This window comes from Xiphophorus couchianus, chromosome 9 (genome assembly GCF_001444195.1).
Source record: "Xiphophorus couchianus chromosome 9, X_couchianus-1.0, whole genome shotgun sequence".
Classification (NCBI taxonomy): Eukaryota; Metazoa; Chordata; class Actinopteri; order Cyprinodontiformes; family Poeciliidae; genus Xiphophorus; species Xiphophorus couchianus.
In genome coordinates, this window is record NC_040236.1 from 23,478,376 (window position 1) to 23,500,864 (window position 22,489).

At 40.2% G+C, this 22,489-nt stretch overlaps 2 protein-coding genes across 6 annotated transcripts in view; both read right to left on the reverse strand.

The window, feature by feature from the left end:
- sned1 (sushi, nidogen and EGF-like domains 1) overlaps positions 1–2,598 on the reverse strand; it is a 38,097-nt gene extending 35,499 nt beyond the window's left edge. For all 5 annotated transcript variants that reach the window (XM_028027226.1, XM_028027224.1, XM_028027225.1 and 2 more), the window contains exon 1: positions 1,699–2,598. In XM_028027226.1, the coding sequence (XP_027883027.1) occupies positions 1,699–1,905 (207 nt within the window). In that variant the 5' untranslated portion in view covers positions 1,906–2,598. The remainder of the gene's footprint in view (positions 1–1,698) is intronic.
- A 124-nt stretch (positions 2,599–2,722) lies between these two features.
- The window catches only part of crocc2 (ciliary rootlet coiled-coil, rootletin family member 2), a 28,516-nt gene continuing 8,749 nt past the window's right edge, over positions 2,723–22,489 (reverse strand). Inside the window, 19 exon segments of the mRNA XM_028027222.1 lie at positions 2,723–3,389; positions 3,476–3,655; positions 5,755–5,886; positions 6,713–6,904; positions 6,988–7,137; positions 7,757–8,197; positions 8,950–9,113; positions 9,189–9,309; positions 9,412–9,542; positions 10,017–10,401; positions 11,491–11,658; positions 11,739–11,898; positions 12,003–12,241; positions 15,632–15,772; positions 15,862–15,996; positions 17,179–17,358; positions 17,689–17,858; positions 18,218–18,345; positions 19,090–19,283. Of these exon segments, the coding sequence (XP_027883023.1) occupies positions 3,306–3,389; positions 3,476–3,655; positions 5,755–5,886; positions 6,713–6,904; positions 6,988–7,137; positions 7,757–8,197; positions 8,950–9,113; positions 9,189–9,309; positions 9,412–9,542; positions 10,017–10,401; positions 11,491–11,658; positions 11,739–11,898; positions 12,003–12,241; positions 15,632–15,772; positions 15,862–15,996; positions 17,179–17,358; positions 17,689–17,858; positions 18,218–18,345; positions 19,090–19,283 (3,495 nt within the window). The 3' untranslated portion in view covers positions 2,723–3,305.

Here is a 22,489-nt window from a genome sequence, read left to right on the forward strand (position 1 = left end):
TTATTCAGAACCTCCTAATGGGGTTACGCACACACATCTGTGCTCTGTTAAAGTAATTGGTCGTTTCTCAGATACAAGCAGCCGGACAGTTCCAGAGGAGGAAGACCCCTGCCATGTTATCGGAGGTGTGGGAGGAGAGGGAGGGGAGGATGTGGAGGAGGAGTAGAAGAAGAGATCCCAGCAACATGAGAAAACTCCCAGATACAAAACCATAACAGTGGGACAAGCCTGGTTACTATGTGGCAGAAATAGGAGTGGAAGTTGGGAAAGACCCTGGGTTCAATAAAAGAAGCTTAAAGTGACATTTAGAGGGTAACTAAAGGTTGAATTCCTTCTGTGTCTGGAAATAGCACATATTAGGGATCATATAGTTCTAAAAAGGATCTGCTGCGAAAGGTTTCAAGGGCTCAAAAGTTTCAGTAATGCTAATGAAGTAAGACAGCACCCACACAGCGTCTAAAATCGGTCTGCTTTCACGGCTTCTTTGTGGCAGTAGCCCAGAGGCTTGGAGCGAGCTCCTGGGAGAAATGTAGAAATTTATTCCTGAGAGCTGAGTGAAATACTATCTGCCTCCCGACGGCAGATATCGCCCCGCGGCCCGCACGCCTTGCAGCAGATGTTTAATGGATTCAGGTGAGCCGCTGAAAAGAGCGAGCGTCATTTTAGGATGATCCATTCATGGCGTTTTCCGCAACTTCAGAATTACAATCGACTGAAAATGCTGAGCAATATAACATCATACACAACAGGGCACGTTTGCCCTGATTTTCACGACCGGCGTGATGTTAATTTGATCTGAGATCAACCAGTCAAGCACCCTGCAGCTTGTCTTATCTTGTCTAATTTGACAGGTGGAGATTAGTGTTATTGCAGAAGGCTGCGAGAGAAATGGTGTTTTGGAAGACGACCTTTTGACCTTGCTAATTGCCGTCATGGTTCCTCAGTCTTTTTAATGCCAGAGATCCCAATGGGAGGGGCGCAAAGGGGGGTGGAGGGGACAGGCACGGCTCCAGGTGAGGAGGGGCAGATTTGGAGAGAAAGTGTGGATGCATAACCACAACAGGTGGTGTTGATTTAAGAGAGTTCTGCCTTTTCCTTTTCCATTTGCTGGAGCCGAACCCAATATATGACAAAGGCAGATCAAAGGATGCTTCACTTGCGCTGCGAGAAAATCCTTGTCAAACCTTTCAGCTTCCTCCCAGGAGCACTGTTTTTGCTCTTTCTGGCGCAAGCATTTCCTCCCCTTCTTCCCAGCTTCTTGTGTAGAAGAATTACTCACAGATGCTGAACACAAACTGTCATTTCCCTCAGAAGGCTCTTTTGCAGATTTACTTTTAACGGCGGGTTACCACTGTTCTGCTAATAGTTTGGTCTCCCACGTGTGCTCGGGAGCAAGCAGAGTGCAGGAACGGAGCAGATGTAAGGAGGAAGGGAGAGCCGGCATTTTTTTTCTTTTTAAACAAATGAGATTATTACACAGCGGACTCAGCGAAAACTCTGAACGGGCTTTGCAGTGTAGGATTTGGCTGTGCACCAGATCTCATCTACCCCCACCCAGCACAAATCACATCTTGTCAGCTTCAACTGCTACCTGCCCTTTACCCACACACATACACCCCCACACGCCCACACTTGTGATGACATACCAAAACACATCCAACTCAGACAGAAAACACACAGTTCTTTTCATTTACTCACGTAGAGTCCCGAGTGTCTGTCACCAAAGAACGGGAAGGCGACAGAGATTTCCCGGAGCCCGGAGCCTCCATCGTCCTGGGCGGTGGTCTGGGCGTCCCCCTGGTCAGGACCGAAGGGGTAGAAGTCCTCCAGGGACACAGCGGGTTCCACCCCGGGCAGCAGGGTGCAGAAGCAGGGCAGGAGGGCTTGCAGCACCAGCAGCAGCATGGCCTCGGCCGCCCAGGGATGGAGCTGACAGCAGGCACCGTGGAAGGGAGGGAGGAGCTCACGCACCTCAGGCAACAAGTGCAGAGTGGAGCAGAACAGGACAAGACCGGACGCTTTTTCCTCCTCTGAGCTGCAGCGAAGCCGGAGTCCTCCCCGACCGCTGCCCCCTCCTCGGATCTGCCTCTGCCTCCCTCTCACTCGTCCTTTCAGCAGCAAGCTGGGCTTCTTGCGCGAGACGGGGGAATACAGCAGATTCCTTGCATTCTGCTTGCTGCCGGCCGCCGCGTGAGCTTACAGTCTGTCTCACTGAAATTAAACAGGGAAAGAAATGAAAGAAGAGGGGTGTGGGGGGAGAGCAGCGTGATTCAGCTGAGATGTTTTTCTTTTTTTTTTTTCCTTTTTTAAAAACAATCCAGTGATTTGGTCCCTGAAGGTCAGCTTAGAAATATCCTCAATAAAAGCTCTATTCTGCTTGCCAAAAGAGTTCTTTCAGCTTTTGGCCCCACCTCCCCCACAGGGGATTCACTACCTTGCATAATTAACTCTGTCCGGCCAATAGTCAGAGAGAGGTCGGTAACTGGATAACCACTGGGTGGATCTATGTTAATCAAAGGGCTGCTTTAAAGAAACTGACAGATTTTTCCCCCCGCACAGTTAACCTCTCTCTATGTGCAGTTACTAACATGTTGGCTTTGAGATGAAAAAAAACAACAACAGAAAAAAAGCTCACACAGTATACAAAAAAGAAATCAAGAGAATATTAAGCTTGATTTAAAGTATGAATATTTGAAAAACAATATAAACACTTTCTCATGCATATTTGTAAATGTATGGATGTTTTTATTTGAAACAAATGAGCTGAGATGCTCGATGTGGCTGTGAAAGTTTACAATCTTTTTGACTGAAAATGACGGTAACATCATTGCAGCACATTTCGTAATATGACATGATGCAAAACTTTCAGACAATTCCACTTCATATTTGCATTCAATGATGATTAAACGTAGTTATTCTCATTTAGATCAATTAAACAATGAATTTGATCGTGTCAGAAAACGGCCACATAACCATGATAACAAATGAGTATGCAGATCAATCAAAACCCAAATTAACGAAAGGTTTTCATCACGGGATAATTGGACAGATAAAGTTCTGCGAGCCACAAAGCAATCCCACAAAACAATGTGGCACATCCAGTTCACTTCCGAACAATCCGCTTATTGTTTGTTGTAGTTGAGCTTTCTCGCAGATTAGCGTAATCCCGCGCGCATGTGTGTCTGCGGGGCGGCTGCGAACACCTCAGCAGCGCGTTTTGTGCGCTTCCAAGTATGGCTGTGGCTTGACACATGCAGATGTTGGAAAGCGGAGGAAGAACACAGAGGCGCCACATACTTCACTGCCTACACACCGGGTTGTAGCATCTGAATGAAATATTCCTGACGCCTTCTCATCTCTCGATCGAGCTGTTCTTTGAGAGCCAGCACCTGGGGGGACCAGGAAGGAGGAAGAATGTAGATTATAATAAGAGAGTAAGAGTAGGTGGATATTTTTGCAGCTGCAGGTATAATACCTGTTCCTCGAGGTGTCTGACTCTCTGGCAGTGAGACATCTCTCTGGTCTCTAAGGACAGTTCTGCCTGGAGCCGACTGTCCCTCAGGCGCTCCGTCTCTAAATCGAGTTCCCTGTGATGATGAGCTGTCACCTCCAGGAGGTGCTGTGCATGAATGCGCTCCATCTCTGGGATTTGGATCTATCAGCAGTTTGTTCAGTTTTGAAGGATTGAAAACAGAGAGTAGAAAGAAAAAAATAAATTGGGGAAGGGGTAAAAGTTGTTGTCCACTTTTTCTTTTGTAATCAGGAAACTGAAGGGACTTTTAAACTGACAGTTGTTTTTTCAAACCACAAGTTAAAAATCATTTTTAGTACAAAAATAATCAGTAACACTTTATTTGAAGGGGTGTGCATAAGACTGACATGGTAATGTCATATATATGACATAAAACTTGTCACGAACATGAAGGAGTCTTTACATGAAGACTCCTTCATGTTCAGGTCTTATGTCATGTTTATGACAGTACCATGTCAGTCTTATGCACACCCCTTCAAATAGAATGTTACCAAAAAATCTATAGAATTATATTTTTATTCATCGCTCATTTATTTAAGAAATCAAAAACAATTAAGGGTAGTACAATGTCTTGCAAAAGTATTTATATTAGTTGAATATTTTCACATTTTGCTACAGTCCTGCAACTGATTTTTTTTAGTGTTTTATTAGGATTACATGTTGCATGCCAAGAGAAGAAACAGAAGAAGAAAAAACGTATTTTAATATATATATTTTTTACAAATCTAATTCAGATAAGCAAACACATCGGGAGTAAGTCGAACATTGATCAACATATCTCATGTGTATTTGCTTGATGATTTTGATGGCAGCATTTGACAAAATGTAATGTGTATTGCATGTTTCATAAATGGTCTCATTATGTTTTTATGATGTAAAGCACTTTGAGCTGCCTTGTTGCTGAAAATGTGTTACACAAATAAACTTGACTTGACTTAAACCTGACCTTTACTTTGGTACCCCCTAAATAAATACAGCAACTCTTGGATGTCCACTCCACAAAAATGACCTATGGGAAGTTCTTTGTAAAGTCTGCTGTAAGGGACACAGCAAACATGTGGCAGTGCTCTGGTCTGATGAGACCACAATAAAGTCTTTTTAGCAACCTTAAATTTTTATGTGTAGTGAAAAAACAACACTGGCTATTGACTAAATAGACCATCATTAGGTGAAACATGCTGGTGACAACATCATGCAGAGAGGATGGAGCTTTTTTTCCAGCAAGGATGCTGGTCAACAGTTATGGAGGATGACTAACTAAATACAGGGCAATCTTGAAAGAAAGGCTGTTATATGCTGGCAGAGACATAACTGGGACAGAGCTTCAAGCTTCACCTGACCCTGATGTTTAATGTTTCAATTGCTGATATTTGTGTTTTTATCATGCAAAACATTTTGAACTGCCTTGTTGCTGAAATGTGCTACACAAGTAAACTTGATTAGTTGACTGATTGACAGCCAGAAATGAAAATCGAAAGGTTTAGATCAAACCATATGTTAGAATTAAAGATGCACCGATCCGATACCAATACTTCTATCGGTCCTGACACAGGTATTGGTATCATGACAATGGGCCCAATACCTAAGGGTAGATCTATTCAGTCTAATTCTATGCTTTGTGCTCTAAAAGACGTCATGTTTTATTATATATTTTACATTATATTTAGAATTCCTAATTGCATTTCTGAACCATTTGAAAGAAGGTTTGTTGCAGTTTTTTTTTTTTTTTACGTTTGACCAAACTAGTCAACCTATTGTTTTCAGTTTCTTTATGTTTTATTTCCCATTGGGCGTTATAATTCTAATTGCACTGACTGAACAAATCAGAGTTTGACCAAGCTTGTGGAGCTACTGTTGTATTTAAGTGTGCTGCACTGGTGCAGAGTTATAAAATAAATGCAGAATTCAGTACATTTGTGTCTGTGTTTAAACAAAACGAAACATTTTAAGTTAATTCAGCACTGTTGTTCTGCATCGGATTGGCTGATGTTAACCTCAGATATCGGGATCGATATCGGAAGAGAATAAAGTGAATCGGTAGTTAAAATTGCCAAAAATCCCAATGAAATACGAGAAAGTGAGAAAAAGATCAAAAGATAAATATTTTGACAAGTCACTATAACACATGAGAGCTAGAATTGATTGAAATTTCCCATTTCATTTTTTTCACCTCATTTAGAGCACGTCTTTCCTCATGGTTCATGTTGCAAGGATCTTCTTACCTTGAGAGTCTGAACTACTCTCTGCTCTTCAGCCAGCTCTTTCTCCAGGCTTTGCAGTGTCTGCTCCAGCTGGGCTTTCTCCCTGGCAACAGATACTACCTCCTCTTCTTTTCTGAGTCTCTCCATCTCCACCTGACAACAGAGAAAAGGTAACAAATTCACCATAACTCTTCCGACACTCAAGTTCTAGCATGTTTGTAGCACGAATCAGCAAAATGTTGCTTGTTTTGTGGATTTTTAATGGCAACTTTATACCAAAAAACATAGCTAATATGTAGCAAAAATGATTAAATTACAAAAATAATTTGTTCCTGCAAGACTCAGTGTACCTGCTCATTTATGTGTCTCATGGCCTCAGCATCTGCATGTATTCATAGAGTCCAGAGTGTGGCAGCAAGGTCTCTGAGCAACACTAAACACATACTACTTCAGTTCTGGCTTCCAGCAGTTGCAGAATTGAATTTAAGATACTTTAATTACATTTAAAGCCAATTGTGGCTTGGCTTGCTCATATAATTCAGATGTTTCAGATTTATTTATTTTTTAACCAAAAATAAACCTTCCAAGGCTTTACGGTAGAAAGTGTTTATATATTCTGTGTATATATATATATATATATATATATATATATATATATATATATATATATATATATATATATATATAAATGTAGCGTTCTTTAAAAAGTACTTTCAAGGGCGTGCCGTGGTGGCGGAGGGGTTAGCGCGACCCACATTCAGGCAAACGTAGCCTCGACGCAGCTGTCGCGGGTTCGACTCCCGGACCCGACGACGTTTACCGCATGTCTTCCCCCCTCTCCTTCCCCCTTTCCTGTCAGCCTACTTTGAAAAAAAAATAAGGGACACTAGAGCCCACAAAAAGACCCCTTGTGGGGCGATACAATTTTTTGTTTTAAAAAGTACTTTCAAAATGAGGCTTTTAAAATGAGCAGACTCACTTTCTCTAATGTCTTTCTAAGTGCAGACTTGTCTTTGCTGAGGTGTGTCAATGTCTTCTCCATCTTTGCTTTCTCGTTCTGAAGCTTTTGCAAAGAGCTCTGCATGTTGGCAAGCTTTTCCTGCAGTTCCTTCTTCTCTTTGTCGATGTGCTTGGACATTTGTAGTTGAGCCTCCTCCTGTTGCTTCTGACTCTGTGACAGAGTTTATCAATTCATACTTCAGAAAAGAACCTCGACCTTAGCGGCATCACTCACAGGAGTACAGTGTGGCTCACCTCCTTCAGCGTCCGGTTACTTTTCTCCAGCTCAGATATTCTAACATATAAATCTTGTTGTGCTGAGTTAAGGTTTTGGGTTTGCTCAGTGAGTGAGTAGTTCAGCCTCTTACTCTCTGAAAGTGCGTCCCGGGTTTTATCCAAACTCTCCTACGGATATGCAGATGTTAAAATATACTTTTCAGAATCACACAGTTTTATGAAAACATTGCGAGTTTGTACAATAGCCAAAGGCTTTTATTAGTTCTTTATGTTATAATGAGATTTCTCTTCAGCAAATCAAGAGAGTTATCAGCTGGTCACGCTTCATGTGGTTCCTAATGTTTTTTTATTTTATTTCATTGTCTTGATAGTTCAGAACTATACGCAGGGTTCCCTCAACTTTACCTTCTGAAAAATCTACACTTGTCCAGACAATCAGACTATTGAACTCCGATTGATCTTCAACTTCTGCAGTAACCAATAGCAACAACAACAAGGTACTGTGTAATATATTAATAGATATAATGCAACAGTGGTGAGAGTAGTCAATGCTCAATGCTCATCCTCGAAGGCGGAACTAGGTCCACCCAGTCATTTTGCACAGCTGAATGGTTACCATAGGAGATTAAAGGATTTCTCAAAAATACAGGAAATAATCACGGCAACACTCCAGATATGTTTAAGGTGATGAATAACATTATAACATGATGTAGAGCTCAAAAAAGTCGATTTCACATAGTACTGCTCCTTTAATTCATATTATGAGAAACTGTTCAACACACTGTACCTGCAGCAGTCTTCGGTCCTTCTCGCTAGCAGTCAGAACCCTTTGCAGCTCGGTTACTTGATCCTGCAAACCTTCAGTATTCTTCCCGGTCCGACTTATGGTATTTGAAAGCTTACGAACCTGCTCCCTCAGCTCGTTCTCATGCTGCTCAGCTCGAGTCAGCGACACCGCCAACCTCTCCTCGCTGGCCCTAAGCGCTGCGCATTGATCTTCACTCTCGCACAGTTTTCGTCTTGTTTCTGTAAGTCTTTCCCGAAGAGCCGCAGCTTCCGCATTCAGCTCTGCTGTTCTGAGGTGGGCCCTCTGTAGCTCACCTTGAAGGGTGCACTGAGAAAGCTCCATGTGGTTCGCTCTGCTTTGCGCTGTTTCCAGAGACTTTTTCAGTTTCTGGTTTTCAGCATTTGCACCCGTTTCTAACTCCTGCAAGACCTCCAACTTGTCCTAAAGAAGATATTTCACACGCTCGTTTAGCAGACCTTCACATAGGCAGCACAATGTGTGTGTTGCACATCGTCACATTTCTATAAAAATGTCCTAAGTCGTTTTTTGCCAAAAGATAATTTACGCCAAATAAATAAATAAATCACTTTTGGCAAAAAAAAATGACGTAGGCCATTATTTTAGGAAGGCGATGATATGCAGAACATGATGATTTGGCTTCCATGGCAACGGTTTTGGTGGTAACATCGGCTGCTGTTTTTTAAAAGTCAGAGCATGTGAAGAACTTTGTGTTGATGTGTTATTCTCTGTATAATTTGAATGACACATTAGATAGCAGCATGTCATACACATTCAGTGAATGTCTGTGGGTTGCTACGGCTACTAAAAAAACATCACCAGATAATTAAACAGAAAGGATGGAGATGTGAATAAACACATGCAGACAGGGACACAGCAGGTCCACAATGACAGTAAAACTTTTAGGGGGGTACGGCTATAAAAAAAAGTGTAATTTATTTATTATTTTGTATTAATTTGCTTATTGGGTTTTACATTTATGCCTTCATTGGAGAGAATGACTGTATGCTTTTCTATGACATGAAAATGACTTTCAGGTTTATTTTTAAGGGGCAATGGCCCCCCTGCTCCCTTCTTGGAGACGCCACTGAACAATGCAACATAAACATTAATGTGCATGTTTGAAGTCAACCTTAGTCTCTTGGAAAATCACTATCCATATGTCTTTAACATACCTGCAAGGACCTGCATTTAGTCTGAGAGGCTTGAAGAGAAGTCTTGAGTTGAGCCAACTGACCCTCAAGGTTTCTGCTTTCCTTCTCTTTACAATGTGCAACATCCTGCTGCAGGGTGAGGGACGTTTGCACCTTATGCAACTGTCGTGCCATTTCTTGTTTTCCTATAGCAGTAAGCATATTGCATATGTCTGTCAATAAGCAACTGATATTTTCTGATTGTTGGTGGGATTCCTTACCCTCCTCTGATAGCCTGAGGGAGCGCTGTACCTCCAGCAGCTGGTTGAGCAACTTCTCCTGAGAGACTTTCAACTCAGTCACATGTTGACTCAGACTGACTATCTGAGCCTGAGCTTCATCCTAAATCAAAAAGATGATTCACGGTTAAGATTTTGTTAAAAATGTTAAGAATAGGATTACAATATGTTAGTGTGTAACATATTGTAAGACTTTGATTTGTACCTTTTCTCTTCGGGCGTCCTTGAGTTCCCTCATGAACTCCTGCAGAGTTGCTTGCACAGATTTCACATTTAATTCTTCATCTTCAGAATTAAGCAAGGGTAGTCCAGATTCTTCTGGTCCATACTCTCCCTCTGATCAGAGATATTATGTCTTAGTTTGCATACTTTCAAAAGAAACAGAGACAACTGCAGGGTGTCTTCACTCGAAAAACACAAAATCTTACCAAGTATTTTTCTAGCACAAATCTTAGTACACTTGAAATAAGACAAAACTAATTCACAATTAACTTTTCAGTTAGATATAAGAGGTTGTTTTAAGTCAGTAATTCCTTAATATTGATGAAAAAGTACTAGTTCCACTGGCAGATTATTTCACTTATAACATTGGAAAAATGTCTTGTTGTAGTTGAGATAAACTGACAATAGAACCAGTACTTTTTCATCAATCTTAAGGAATTACTGACTTAAAACAAGCTCCTACATCTTGTCCAAAAGTTACTTGCAAGTTAGTTTAGTCTTAACTGTACTAAGATATATGCACTAGGAGAATGTTTCACAAGATTTTGTTTTTTGTAGCGTTGCAGCATGATACAATGTCATCTTTACCTGTCACATGGAAGTGTCTCCTTGAGGGAGAGGAAGATCTTGTTTGTGATCCACGTTTGTGCCACAGCCTCACATGGTTGACACCAACAGTGCAGTGCAGAGCTGCATTCAACCCTGCCAGCTGGTGCTCCAAGTCCCGACATATAGCTTTGCTCAGAGTTAGCTGCTCCTCCAGGCTTTGGGCCCTGTTTTCAGCCAGACTGAGTGTGATAGAAAGTTTGTTGATTTGCGTCTTGGAGTCCTCCAGCACTTCTTCTAGCTGAGCTGTGGTTTCTCTGTGCCTCTGGTCGCTCTGCTGCTGATTGGCTTCTCTTTCGTGCAGCAGCTCTCGGCTTTGCCGCTCAGCTGTTTCCAGTTCCATCACACGACACTGCAGACCTGCAACCTGTGAACAAAGCCACAGTCCTGTCTGTGTGCACTGTGCAGCTGATGTGTTGTGTGGTGACTTAAATATCTTAATGTCCTTTATAATATTTTACTTTTAAAGACAGGACATTGTTGTCAAACACATTTGTTGAGTCCTGTAAACTAGCAGGACTTTACTGCTTACATCTTTAAGTACATGAATGTAAAAAAAAAATCTGATTTAGCAAAACTATGAAAGCATAATATGGAAACTTTTATTTACAAAGTCATTTGACCTTTGCTATTTCTATTGGAATTAGATAAACTAAAAGATTTGCTTAAGTGATTTTGAAAACATAGCAAAAAGATCAACATACATGTTGATCTTTAGCCATTTTTTTAGCCATTTTCTCTGCTTTTTGAGAGAGTGGAAAAAACATTTGTGTAAATTCAAAATTAAGGTTTGAATGAAGTTACTGTGTCCTGCTTAATGATATAAATCACACTTTTTAAAATAACTGGCCTCCTGAAGAAGCCTATTGGAAACTGGAATGTTTTTCTAGAACAATATTTGTGCTTGCGGCTCTATGAATGCTGTGCCATGCACTCACAGTCATACAGTTACCTAAAATATAAGCAAAATGTTGTTTTTTAGTCATAATCTTTGTTGCTTCCACAACACTACCAGAAAATATCACGATAAAATTCTCCATAATTAGCTGTTCCTATTAAGCAAATTTATTTTTGTTATTCCAATTTGCGCAGTTATATAGCCAAAGGAAACGCAGCTACAGAAAACATAAAGGGAGCTGAACTAAAGGAAAACAAGGATAACAGAATGAACTAAAATGCAAAATGAGAAGTAAGAAGTTAAGCACAAGGAATTAATTAAATAAAACATGACCTAATTCATCTGTGTTCCCATAAGGAACACAGATGAATAAACGGATTCAATTCAAAAATACTTTATTGATCCGAAAAGGAAATTAAATGTTGTAGCTGATATTAATTCCATATGATGAAGGGGGAAAAAATCCAAAAGCCATTAATGAAGAACTCAGAAACAATCAGAAAAGAAAACACAAATTAAAAGCAAAACACCAACACCAGTAGATCATTTACCACTTACCTCACTGAGCGCTGCTTCCTTGGCAGCCTCGCTCTCCAGCACTCTCTGACTGAGAACAAAAGCCTCCCGCTGTGCTTCCTCTGCCCTCTGTTCCTCCTGACATACTTGGCTCTGCAGCTCCACCAGTTCCTGCTTCTGAAGTCTGTTCTTGCTTTCAAGGACCTTTATCTGATAGCATAAAGATTCCACAAACTGATTCAAGCAAAACATGTGAGAAAAGATATTACAATTCGAAGTAATCCTACCACCTGTCTGCGTAGTTCTTGCAGCTCTCTGCGGGCCTCCAGATGAGACTTCTCCAGCTCCCTCATAGAGCTCCTCAGAATGGTTGCTTCTTTGTATGTTGAGCTGCTACTTTCTTCTAAGATGGACTCGTTACGTTGCTTCTCCTCCAAAGCTCGTCTGAGGCTGGTCGTCATAAGATTAAAAGGGGTGCAACATTGAAACCGAGCATTTTCTTGCTACAAAAATAGACCTTGAGGAACATATCCAAACTTGTGGGATGGCTGCACCTGTTATTTTCACTCTCCGCTCTTTTGATGGAAGCTCTGAGCTCCTGATTAGAAACCTGGATGGCTTCTCTCTCTCTGGTCTCATCAGCCAGTTCTCTCCTCAGCTCTAGTGCTTCTTTTCGTAACTTGTCTCGCTCCTGCACACAGCCTTGAAGCTCTCTGTGAGCCTCAGTCAGATCTTTTTTCCCTTCGAGCCGACTGTCTTCTGCCTCTTGCAGCCGACGACGAAGATCCTCTAACTTGATGACCAAATAAAACAAAAACACAAAGTGCAATTTAATTGAGGATTGATCTGATGATTACTTATGAAAGCAGTACATTTTGATACAATAGTACACTGCCTGCAAAAACAAAATCTTACCAAGTATTTTTGGTCTAGTTTTTACTGCAAATATCTCAGTACATTTGAAATATGACAAAACTCACCTTTCAGCAAAATATTGGAGCTTGTTTAGAGTCAATAATTCCTGGTGAAAAGGTTCTAGTTCTGTTGGCGGATTATTTCACTCAACATGAGAAAAATGTCTTGTCCTTATGGAATTCTTTTTGTCACTTTCAGGTTTATTAGCTCAAACAAGTTTCATAAACAGATAATCCTGGTAAATTCAAAACACATTATTTTTAAACTAGAAGAAAGTCTGCGACTTCACTGTGGATTAATTTGTGCAAACTCTTCTTTGCACATTTGTTTTGAATCTGTCATAATGGAGGATTTTCGACCATGGTCATTTTAAGCTCATACTGACAGAATTCATCGTCTCATCAGTTACGGCTCATCTGCTAGCAGCAGTTCCATCCCATCCCACCACTGAGCTTGAATTTCTTTTTCTGAAATACCGCGTTAGCCTTAAAAGTGGTGCATCAGGAAGCACGCCTTCTATATAGTAGTTTTTCTGTCTCATCAGACAACAAAATATTTTACAGAAAGTCTCAGTTTCTGGAAAATGTGAAATGTGCCTTAGTGGGATTTTTTTTTTTGTCCAACAGTGGTTTTGGACTTTCTCATGAAGTAAATGCCATTGTTTCCCAGTTCCTCTCCTTATTGTTAAATCATAAACACTGAGCCAAGCGAGGATTGTGTTGCTTTAGATGTTCTGGGTTTTTTTGAAATTTGCTGGATAAATTAAAGATGCGCTTTTGTAATAATTTTGGTAGGCCTACTGGGAAGGTTGTGAATGATGGCTCTCACTTTGGTTTGCTGGAGTCCCAAAGTCTTGGAAATGGCTTTGTACCCTTTCCCCATTGGACAAACAATGATTCAGATTTGTTCTTGAATTTATTTAGATCCATGCATAATGTGATGGTTGTTGAAATCTTTTAGCTTGCTTTCTGTTATCCGATAGGTTCTGTTTTTTATAACATAGGTTTAGAGGTCCTAAAAAACACCTGGCTAATCACTGAATTCATTGGTTACCAGAGAGGGCCAATATTTTTTCATACATAGCCAGGCTGAGTTGAGTACTTCTTTCCTTTTTGAATCGTCCTATTCTTTTTGAATCTTCGCCTACAGGAAGCCATCACATCACTCTTTTATAATATTTTTATCAGTGTTTTGCTGAGTAGTAGCTCGTATGATGAGCTCAGCAGTTCCACCAGGGATTTGCTAATTGCTGCTGGCTAGTCTGAGGGAGCTGGGCGGCGAGTCACAAGCGAGGGCTGCTCTGTGAGGCAGAAGCTCAACCTGGAGACTGCAACTCAGAGGAGGAGCTGCATCTCAAAGGCGTTGCTTGGTCCTACCAGAAGTTTTGCACAGCTGAATGGTTGCCATGGGAGATCAAAGGATTTCTCAAACATGCATGAAAGAAACAAGGCAACGCACCAAGTATGTTTTTGATGAAAGGAATAACATTATAACATGATGTAAAGCTCAAAAACGTCAATTTAATCTAATCATGCCCATTTAATAAATTAAATCATCATTTAAAAAACAGCATTTTGTATTCAGTCAGGTGAACTTTGCTTTCAAAATCAGTTTGATGATCTTAGACTTTCATGTGTAAGAAATATATCCTTTATAACATTTAAAATATCCTATTTTAAAGGATGTGTACAGAATTGTTAGAAACTCTGTGACCTATATTTTGTTTTATAGCAACGTGTTGTCGTTGGTAGTCGGAGAGGCAGAGGCCTACACTTATCCAAGCACAGATAAGAGGCTTTTGGGTCTGTAGCCAGATTCTGTCTCTCCTTATCTTCTCTTTGCAGCTCAGAGTGTAAAAAATCCACACAGAACAGCATGATAAATTACAGCCTACCAAGAACTGGTGGAGGGAAAGGAGTGAAAGGAGGGGGAAAGGGAGGAAGAGTGTTATGTTTAGAGCCCACACAAGATGGTTCTTTCTCATAAACGCTAATGTGAGAAGAAACAAACTAGGGCCGATCAGGCCAATTATCCTTTATTTTATCTGATTTTGGAGGAGAGCAGGGAATGGGAGGAGTGGAGAATATGAGACACCAGTATGTGGTCGGGAGAGGGGGACTCGGAGTCCCAGTGGAGCCAGCCTCCTGGTGTTGCGAGGGAGAAAATAAACACTCCCCCACTGGCTTATTTACACAAGGGGTTAAGTCAAAGTTTTATTTCATATCATGGTACCAGGGACTGTGTCCTCCCCTTGTTTTTCCTCTCTCTGCAGTCCGTCTTCGCTGCTCACGCCCTGCCTGTCCTAGTGAGCCAAATTACGGTCTCTAATTGCATTTTTATGTTAATATTAGAGTCAACATGGCAGCCGTTCCCTCTTGTGGATTTGACAAACTAAATTAAAACTGAGTAGGAGCCTTAGGGGAGGGAACCACAACACTTCTCCTACAGCTCAATTCTGCACCTGATGGCACCTCACTGCTAGTAGGCTTTTGTAACAGCTAAAGTCAACATCTTCGTATATTAAATGCCTCTTCCTACACCAGCTCTAATTAATGCAAACTCTTGGAGATGATAGAGGAGGATCAGAGTTTTTCAATGCTAGCCAAGCCAATCAAGTTTCTTCTTTACCTCACTCTATATAATTCCTAATTTGTCCAGGGGGGGGGGTTGACTGGGATACCATTGTTTTTTTATATGAGGGGTGTTCACACTTTTTCAGCATGCAAACTACGGTACTTATAAAATGACCAAGTAAAAATCATCTACTTACTACAAAAATGCAAAACATATATTTATCTATAAATATATTGAAAATTCTTTATTGGTTTCGTACCAAATGAAGGTGATACATTTGTTATCTTCTTACTTGGTCCACCTTCCTCACTTATTTTTATACTTTTAAGTGGTAACTTGCTTTCTAGCTAGTTTAGCTGCACTTAGCACCATTGTTTACGCAAGCACAGTGACCTAAGCGTGAGAAAATGTCTGTTCTTGTTATTCTTTGTTATAATAGCGGTTAGCAAACAGGTAGAAGAAGCATTACCGCCACCATCTCTGTATATTAAACAAGTGACGGGATGAACGATAGGCTGACATCTTCTTTTTTGAATGTCATGCAATCTGACCACACTAGATTTGCGATCGACTGGTAAATTGCGATTGACATATTGAGCACCGCTGTTTTACGTACAAGCCTCACTACAGGAAAATGCCAAATCTTGATACTTCAAATGATAAAATAAATATTAAAATGACTTCAACAATCTACCTCCTGTTTTGCTTGTTCTTTATGTTGGTTGAGTTCTCTGATGTTCTCCATGAGACTTTTCCTAGTACTCTGATGAGAGGCCAGGGATTCTTCAAACTTATGTTGTAAGTCCTTCAGCTCACACCTAACAACTACTGCATTCTACAACATAAAAAGACACAAATTAATGAAGCTACATTCACCTCACAACAGAACTAAACTGGGAGCATGTAGCCCTGACATACTTTTACCTTGTCCAGCTCTTGTCTGCTAAGCGCTTCCCTCTGCATAAGCTCCGTCTCCATGCTGGCTGTAGCTAGATCCTGTTGGAGGGATGCTATTTTTTCTGTAAGGGCAGCTTTCTCAGCTTCCTGCTGGAACAAAGCCTGGACACAACACACTATGAGGTCAGATTAATATATAGTCAGTGGCAAACAAAGCTGGATGTTCTTGGGCCGATAGTGACTTGCCAAAGTATTCTGATCCTTCTATTTTTCTCTAATGAGTAGTTGTGAAGTGGAAGAAAAGGTCAGTTTTACCACAAACAATAGGCTATGAAGGAGAACATTAAAGTTGCAGCCTGAAACTTTTGTATAAAAATTAATTTTTTTACATATTTGCTGAAACATACCGTCACTATGTGACTCACGCTTATCCTATGGCATTATGACATGTTAACAGTTTTAACATACATGTAAATATTATTTTAAGAAAGTTGCATTCTGCGGCTATAAGTGTGACCTGCATTAGTATACAAACCTTCACCCTCAGAGGTTTGCTTGAGAGAATAAGTGACAAAACATATTGTCACGACAAGGAACATTGCAAACACTTTCAAGAGTAACGCTATGGAGATGTTTGTAGCAGGTCTAGTGCCGTGATTTATACATGATTGTATTCTTGTTTTTATTTTATGTTTGTATTCTCATCATTTTTGGTTTCTTCTGTTCTTCTCTGCTGTATTTATAAGATACCTCATTATTATTATTATTATTATTATTATTATTATTATTATTATTATTATTATTATTATTATTATCCACAGCTCAGGTCTGAGAATCTGTCTACAGTGTGACTATTGGTTATGGATTCTCTCAAGCTATCCTTTATGGAAATGTGAAAAACATGTGACATAACAGGGTCTAGTCAGAAAAGGCTTCAAAGTTTATGTTCATTGATGCTCTCCATCCTATCTGATTGAGCTTGGGTAAAGGCAACCCAAAACAAAAGTTCATTCTTTAAGATGAGGGATTGATGCGACTGATTATGAATAGACATAACACTTAAAATTTTTATTTCCACTTCACAAATGCACACCTGCTGGTCATGGTCTCCAACATCTCAGTAAAATACTTTGCACATGGGGAACTGGCAAGTTTAGATAAACCTTCCTTGAGATTTGATACAGTAAGTGTTTTACAAGAGAATACCAATAAATGCTGTCCTGTACTGAACAGTATTCCACTTACTGTCAGTTTTAAAATACAACTATGTGTTATATAGGATAATTCTTTAACATATTCGAAAATACTTGAACAAAGACAAATGTATTTTTAAATAGGAACCACCTGTTGCTTTTTGCTTTCAGCCTGTAGGAGCCTTTGGCTGAACTCCTTCTGCAGCTTTGCCAGCTCATCCTGCACCTGCTGCAGCGCCCTCTGGTTGTGCACACGCAGCTTCTCGCACTGCACGCGTAGCTGCTCTTCAGTCTGCTGCCGTTGGACAGCGAGCTCTGCAAACTGCTGCTCCTGTTAAAACGACAAACATCGGCACGCACTTCAGTTCTAATCTGGAAACAATATCTTCAATATGCGAATGCCCACGACAACAAAGTCGCTGGTGTTATTTTTAAAGCCATTGTGAGTTTATGTGGGAACACATGCCAACAAATGGAGAGGAGTAAACACAAACTGAAGGCAGGTTAGACCTTTTAATGTTTTATGTCCGACTGTCATCATAATGACATAAATGCAGGCTGCTGTAACCAATGGTGATTATGTGTGCACATAAATTAAAACTGTTTACTAGCCAGGTGCTGCACCAGGTGCCGCAACATGGTCCACAGGCTGATGATTTACCGTTTGCTTATGTTCGGCTTCCAGCTGCTCTCTGTGAATTTGCTCTGTATTGTTCCGCATCAAAAGGGCATTTCTTTCCACCTCAGTCAGCTTTTCCTCCAACAGTCTTTGTTGTTTTGCAGCTTGTTGTAGCTGTTGTTCAGCATCCGCACGCATCTGAGCAGCGTCACCTGCACAAAGAAATAAATGCGTGAACCCCAGGCTAGTAATGAAATACTGAGTTGTACATCGTGAAGAGATGTTAAAGTGTTATTATTAACATGTTTTTGGGGAGTTGCATATGCAGCCCATGTTCAGCCATGGGTTTACCCGGAACATTGGAGCTTAGCACTATTTATCTGATCCATGTGTGTTTGCATGTAGCAGAGAGACCAGGGTCAGCTGAGAAAGCAGCTTTGGTGATACTGCAGCCCAGCTGTTACAGATCTCAGGGCTGAAATATGGATCTCTGGTGGATGGCTGGAAAAGCTTCATGGCCGAGGGGCTTGGCATGGAAAACAGTGAGACCTCTGAGGGAAAAGCCACTCACGCGTCAAGGCCTCGTTAGCCAGACTCAAGCTGGATCTCTCGCCCTCCAGCCTGGTGAGCTTGGCCTCCAGGGATGCGGAGAGCTCCTGGCTCTCGAATATAGTTTCCTCCTGGGATTTCTTCTCTGCTCTGGAACAAAGCAATAAAAAGGCACTGAGCTCTGAAAAAAAACAGGACCTTTGAAACTCAAGGTGGAGAAGATCATAAAATCAAATAATCCACCTCAAACACAGCTTCCAATAAAACTAGTTTACTTGTAGACTCTTGTTACATGAGACTCTGCTTTAGAAATCCAAATTCACTTTAGGTCAGATTGCCTTAAAATATACAATGCCATTTGGTTTTACTTAACCCAACACACACACACACTTGGGGACTGAGAAGTCAAGGTATGAACCTACATTGATTCATGGCTATATATATATAATTGTAATTTGTCACCACACAACTGAGCACTTGGGGCAGATGCCTGGGATTTCCTCCCACTGAAGTGAGTGTTTGTGGAAATGGAAAACCCTGGTTTTAGTCTTGCCAACTTCTGATCACTTCAATTGGAGAAATGTAATACCAGTGTCTATTACCAGAGAGCAGATTCAACATCAAAACCTGGAGACATTTGATTATGTGCAAGCGGTTGCAGAATTCAGATCCAGCTGAAGGTGTGTGTTACGACTATAGCAGGTGTTCATATGTACAAGCATGTGGATCCTCCGCTTGTTGAATAATAATTAAACCGAATGAAAATTAGATGCAGCTGAATAAGTCATTATTAAAAATAACAGGTAAAAATGACGGAATTCTTTACCCTGGCAGTCAAAATGACAGACAATGAATAATTATATATACCCCAAAGACACACAGACGTACACAGACCTCAGTGCAACAAGCTCCTGCGTGAGAGTACAGACATTTCGGTCGGCAGAGTTTAGTTCGACTTCCAGAGCAGCCTTGTCCTTGGCAAGCGCTGCCCTATGTTGGGCAGCTGTCTTTACAGCAGTGGTCTTTTCTTCTAGCTCCTTCCTGCATGCACACAGTTCCTCTTGTAAAGTCTGCATCTGCCTGTTGACCTGAACATGGACATTCACAAATAGAAACCCAATCAAACAAACTTTTTTCACATGCAACAGTATACAGTTCCATGGATTCCAACACGGAAGACACAAGGTTTATAAATTGATCCTCAAATCTCAAGACATTTTAAGGCCAACTTCCAAAAACTGATACCAAGCTTGGCATTTCACTAAAGGGAGCCAAAAGTGAGAATTATGGACGAAGTATGTTTTTTTTCACATATTTGTTAAAACTGACCCCATATTGTGACAATATGTTTATGAGACGGATCACTTGTGAAAAGACTGATCTCCTTCAAAATCCTCCCTGACATACTATTGTTGCCAGTCGAAATGCACCGCTCCCGAGTCATCTTGACCAAAAACAGCCAATCAAAGTCAAGAGGAAGGTTCTAGTGTTGTCAGTCAACCCCATGTACTCGCTGCTAAATGTGGTAATAGAGAAGAAACAACTTACCATTACAGGAAAATTGCTTATCTGCAGTCATCAGTGGCTATGCTAACTAGCCTGAGCATTCCTGACAGGCTGCGCAAGCTGCAGTGTAACAAAGAGCAAGGGTGAAGGAGAGGGCGGATGAGCAGCGCCACACAGAGGGGTGATTGACACCGCTCAGACCCGCCTCCTAGCTCTCATTGGTTGTTTCTAGTTTCTAGGATTTTTTTTTTTAAATCACAGATTATCTTTCCCACACCATACTGTCATGACATATTGACTGTTTCAACAAATACATAAAGGAATATATATTTTTTAATAAAAGTTACATACTGGAGCTTTAAGAGTTTGACTTTTTCCAAATGTCATTTAAAATATTATGACACAGATCTGTCGAGCAACAACAATTAAGACCAATAAGGAATTGCTCTACCACGTTCCAACAGTTTCTCTGGTTTCATAAACAGAACAGGAGAGAATTATCCTCTAATGAACTTTCCTTTAAGTGGCGGGAAGCCTGTTGGCATCCCTGTTAAAGATTACAATTGTACAGTTTTCCAAAAGTTATGGATGGGTGCCAGTAAGAGTTAAGGATGGGGGCTGTGCATGTGCTGTACATGTTGCCCATACATTTGTTTACTGTCTTTTTTTAATCTGTTGTTAACAGGCAGTAACTTCTCATGCCAATATATCAAAGTAAGCTAGTTAACAAGAATACTGATGTTGCTACCCATGTTACATCTCTTGCTAGTTAATAATGGTAGGGATATACCCACCTTCTATAATCACTGTACATTAGTCGTGATCACTGTTGTTTTACCAAAACTACAAGAAATCTTTCTCATCACAAGAAAAAGAACAAAATGAAGGCGGCGATGTTAGACCAGAGCCCAGCAGCAGGGACCATGATCCAGAAGAAACTCTAACTTGGTGACAAAAAGATATCTATTGCAGGGAGAAACCAGGTAGATATTTCAGAATTACTCTCATTCACACTCCAAAATATTTTAGCCTAAGCTGTAGGTAAGAATGTGGAAGAAGGTCATGAGTGGTTTATACTTGTTTATTTCATTTTTGTTGTGACTTAACATCCTGCTATGTTGTTATTTCCATGTTGTGTAATAATTTGCTTACAGGAATGCCGTTTTACTGAACATTCATGTTCAGTATTACCATTTAACAATTAATGATCTAGTTACTTGCCCAAAATGTTTAGTCTTTGTTAGTATTTAGTTTAAAGAACTAAAGTCAGCCCGCTGGTGCTATACCGTGGCTGTTAGTGATTATGTGTGTTTTTAGCCACTAAGGAGTGGTGTGTTGTTGTACCCAACAACGCCCCTGTTGTTGGGTACAACAGGGGCGTAACCCTGTGTTCAAACACAAGGTTCAGTAGGATTTCAGTATGTTTCAACCAAGAGACGTAAATATCTATCCATTGTATTCATCCATTGTCTGTGCCTGCTTGTCCTTAAAGAAGTAAACAGAATATCTACAAAATATTGGGTTTTTATAGATATATTTTACTACTTTGTCCCGTGGCTCTCTACTGTTAAATAATTAATCAATATGTTCTAGTATTTCAAAAGGTGGCCATTTTAGAATTGTCCAGAGATTTGATTTGATTTTGTAAACCATGAGAGTCGTGTAACCACTTGAAACCATCATTGTTCTTGTTTGGAAATTGATAATAAAAACATGTTCAGGTGTGGAAACATCTCTCACTGGGGAAACCTCTCCCAACGGTGGACAGTGCCAGTGTATTGTTTGCTGCTTTAAAGTCTCCCATGGCATTTGGGGTTGGGCAAATGCTACGGTCCTGCTTTATTGTGTTTCATGTCAGTAATTAGAAAATTGTGGAGTGAACTAAATTCCTTCATGGTGCTGAAAAAAAGTTTCCGTATTGCTTTAGTTTGGTTTACCCCTCTCTCTTCATCGTTTCTGTAGGTGAAGGATAAACCGAAATGTTTCCAAATAGCAGATTTTATTGATCGTGGGGAGTCCTCATAAAGTTGTGTGGTAGAATGCAGAGTTCTGAACATTAATACTCTGCATGTGTACAGGTTTCAAATGATGATGTATCCCATCGTTATATATGCAAACCAAAAAATTTGTCACGAGCCTTCCTTTGTTGTTTGTTTTTCTTTCTTCCTTATTTATGTTTGAAAGATTTTTACCATATTAAGTTAATTTCCCCTTTGTTCTTTATTGTTGGAAAGTTGTTGCCATTGTGTTTATTTCTTGTATTGTATTGTGTTCCCTGGATTGTAGTTTATTCTCTTAGATCTGTATTAGACCTTTATTGTGAGATTATATCACTGCAATGAAATCTGAATTTATTGGAAGCCTGTTGGTCTGCCAACAAATTTGTACACATCTGTAAATGTGTTTTTTCCCCACTAGGAAACTTGTATTTATTGGGGAGAAATAAAAATGTTGTACATCTTCTGCTATTTTCTCGGACAACATTCAGAGACTCGAGAACAGTGGCTTTGTTTGTTGTGTGAACAAAAGCACAAAAACTTTTCTAAGTTGAATTTTTTTCTTTCCAAGCGGCCAATAATTATTTCAGTTATGTTTAGGCAGATATTATTATAATTTGACATTATGTAACAGTAAGTACTCTAAAACAGTACTGAAGCAGAATGTTTACAAAAGCAAGAATCGATATAATCTGGTTTTTAACTAAAATGAGCTCACATTAACCAAATATTATCGTTGCATTCCTCTTAGCGTCTCCTTAGGTAAATATGGAAAAGGATGAATTACATGT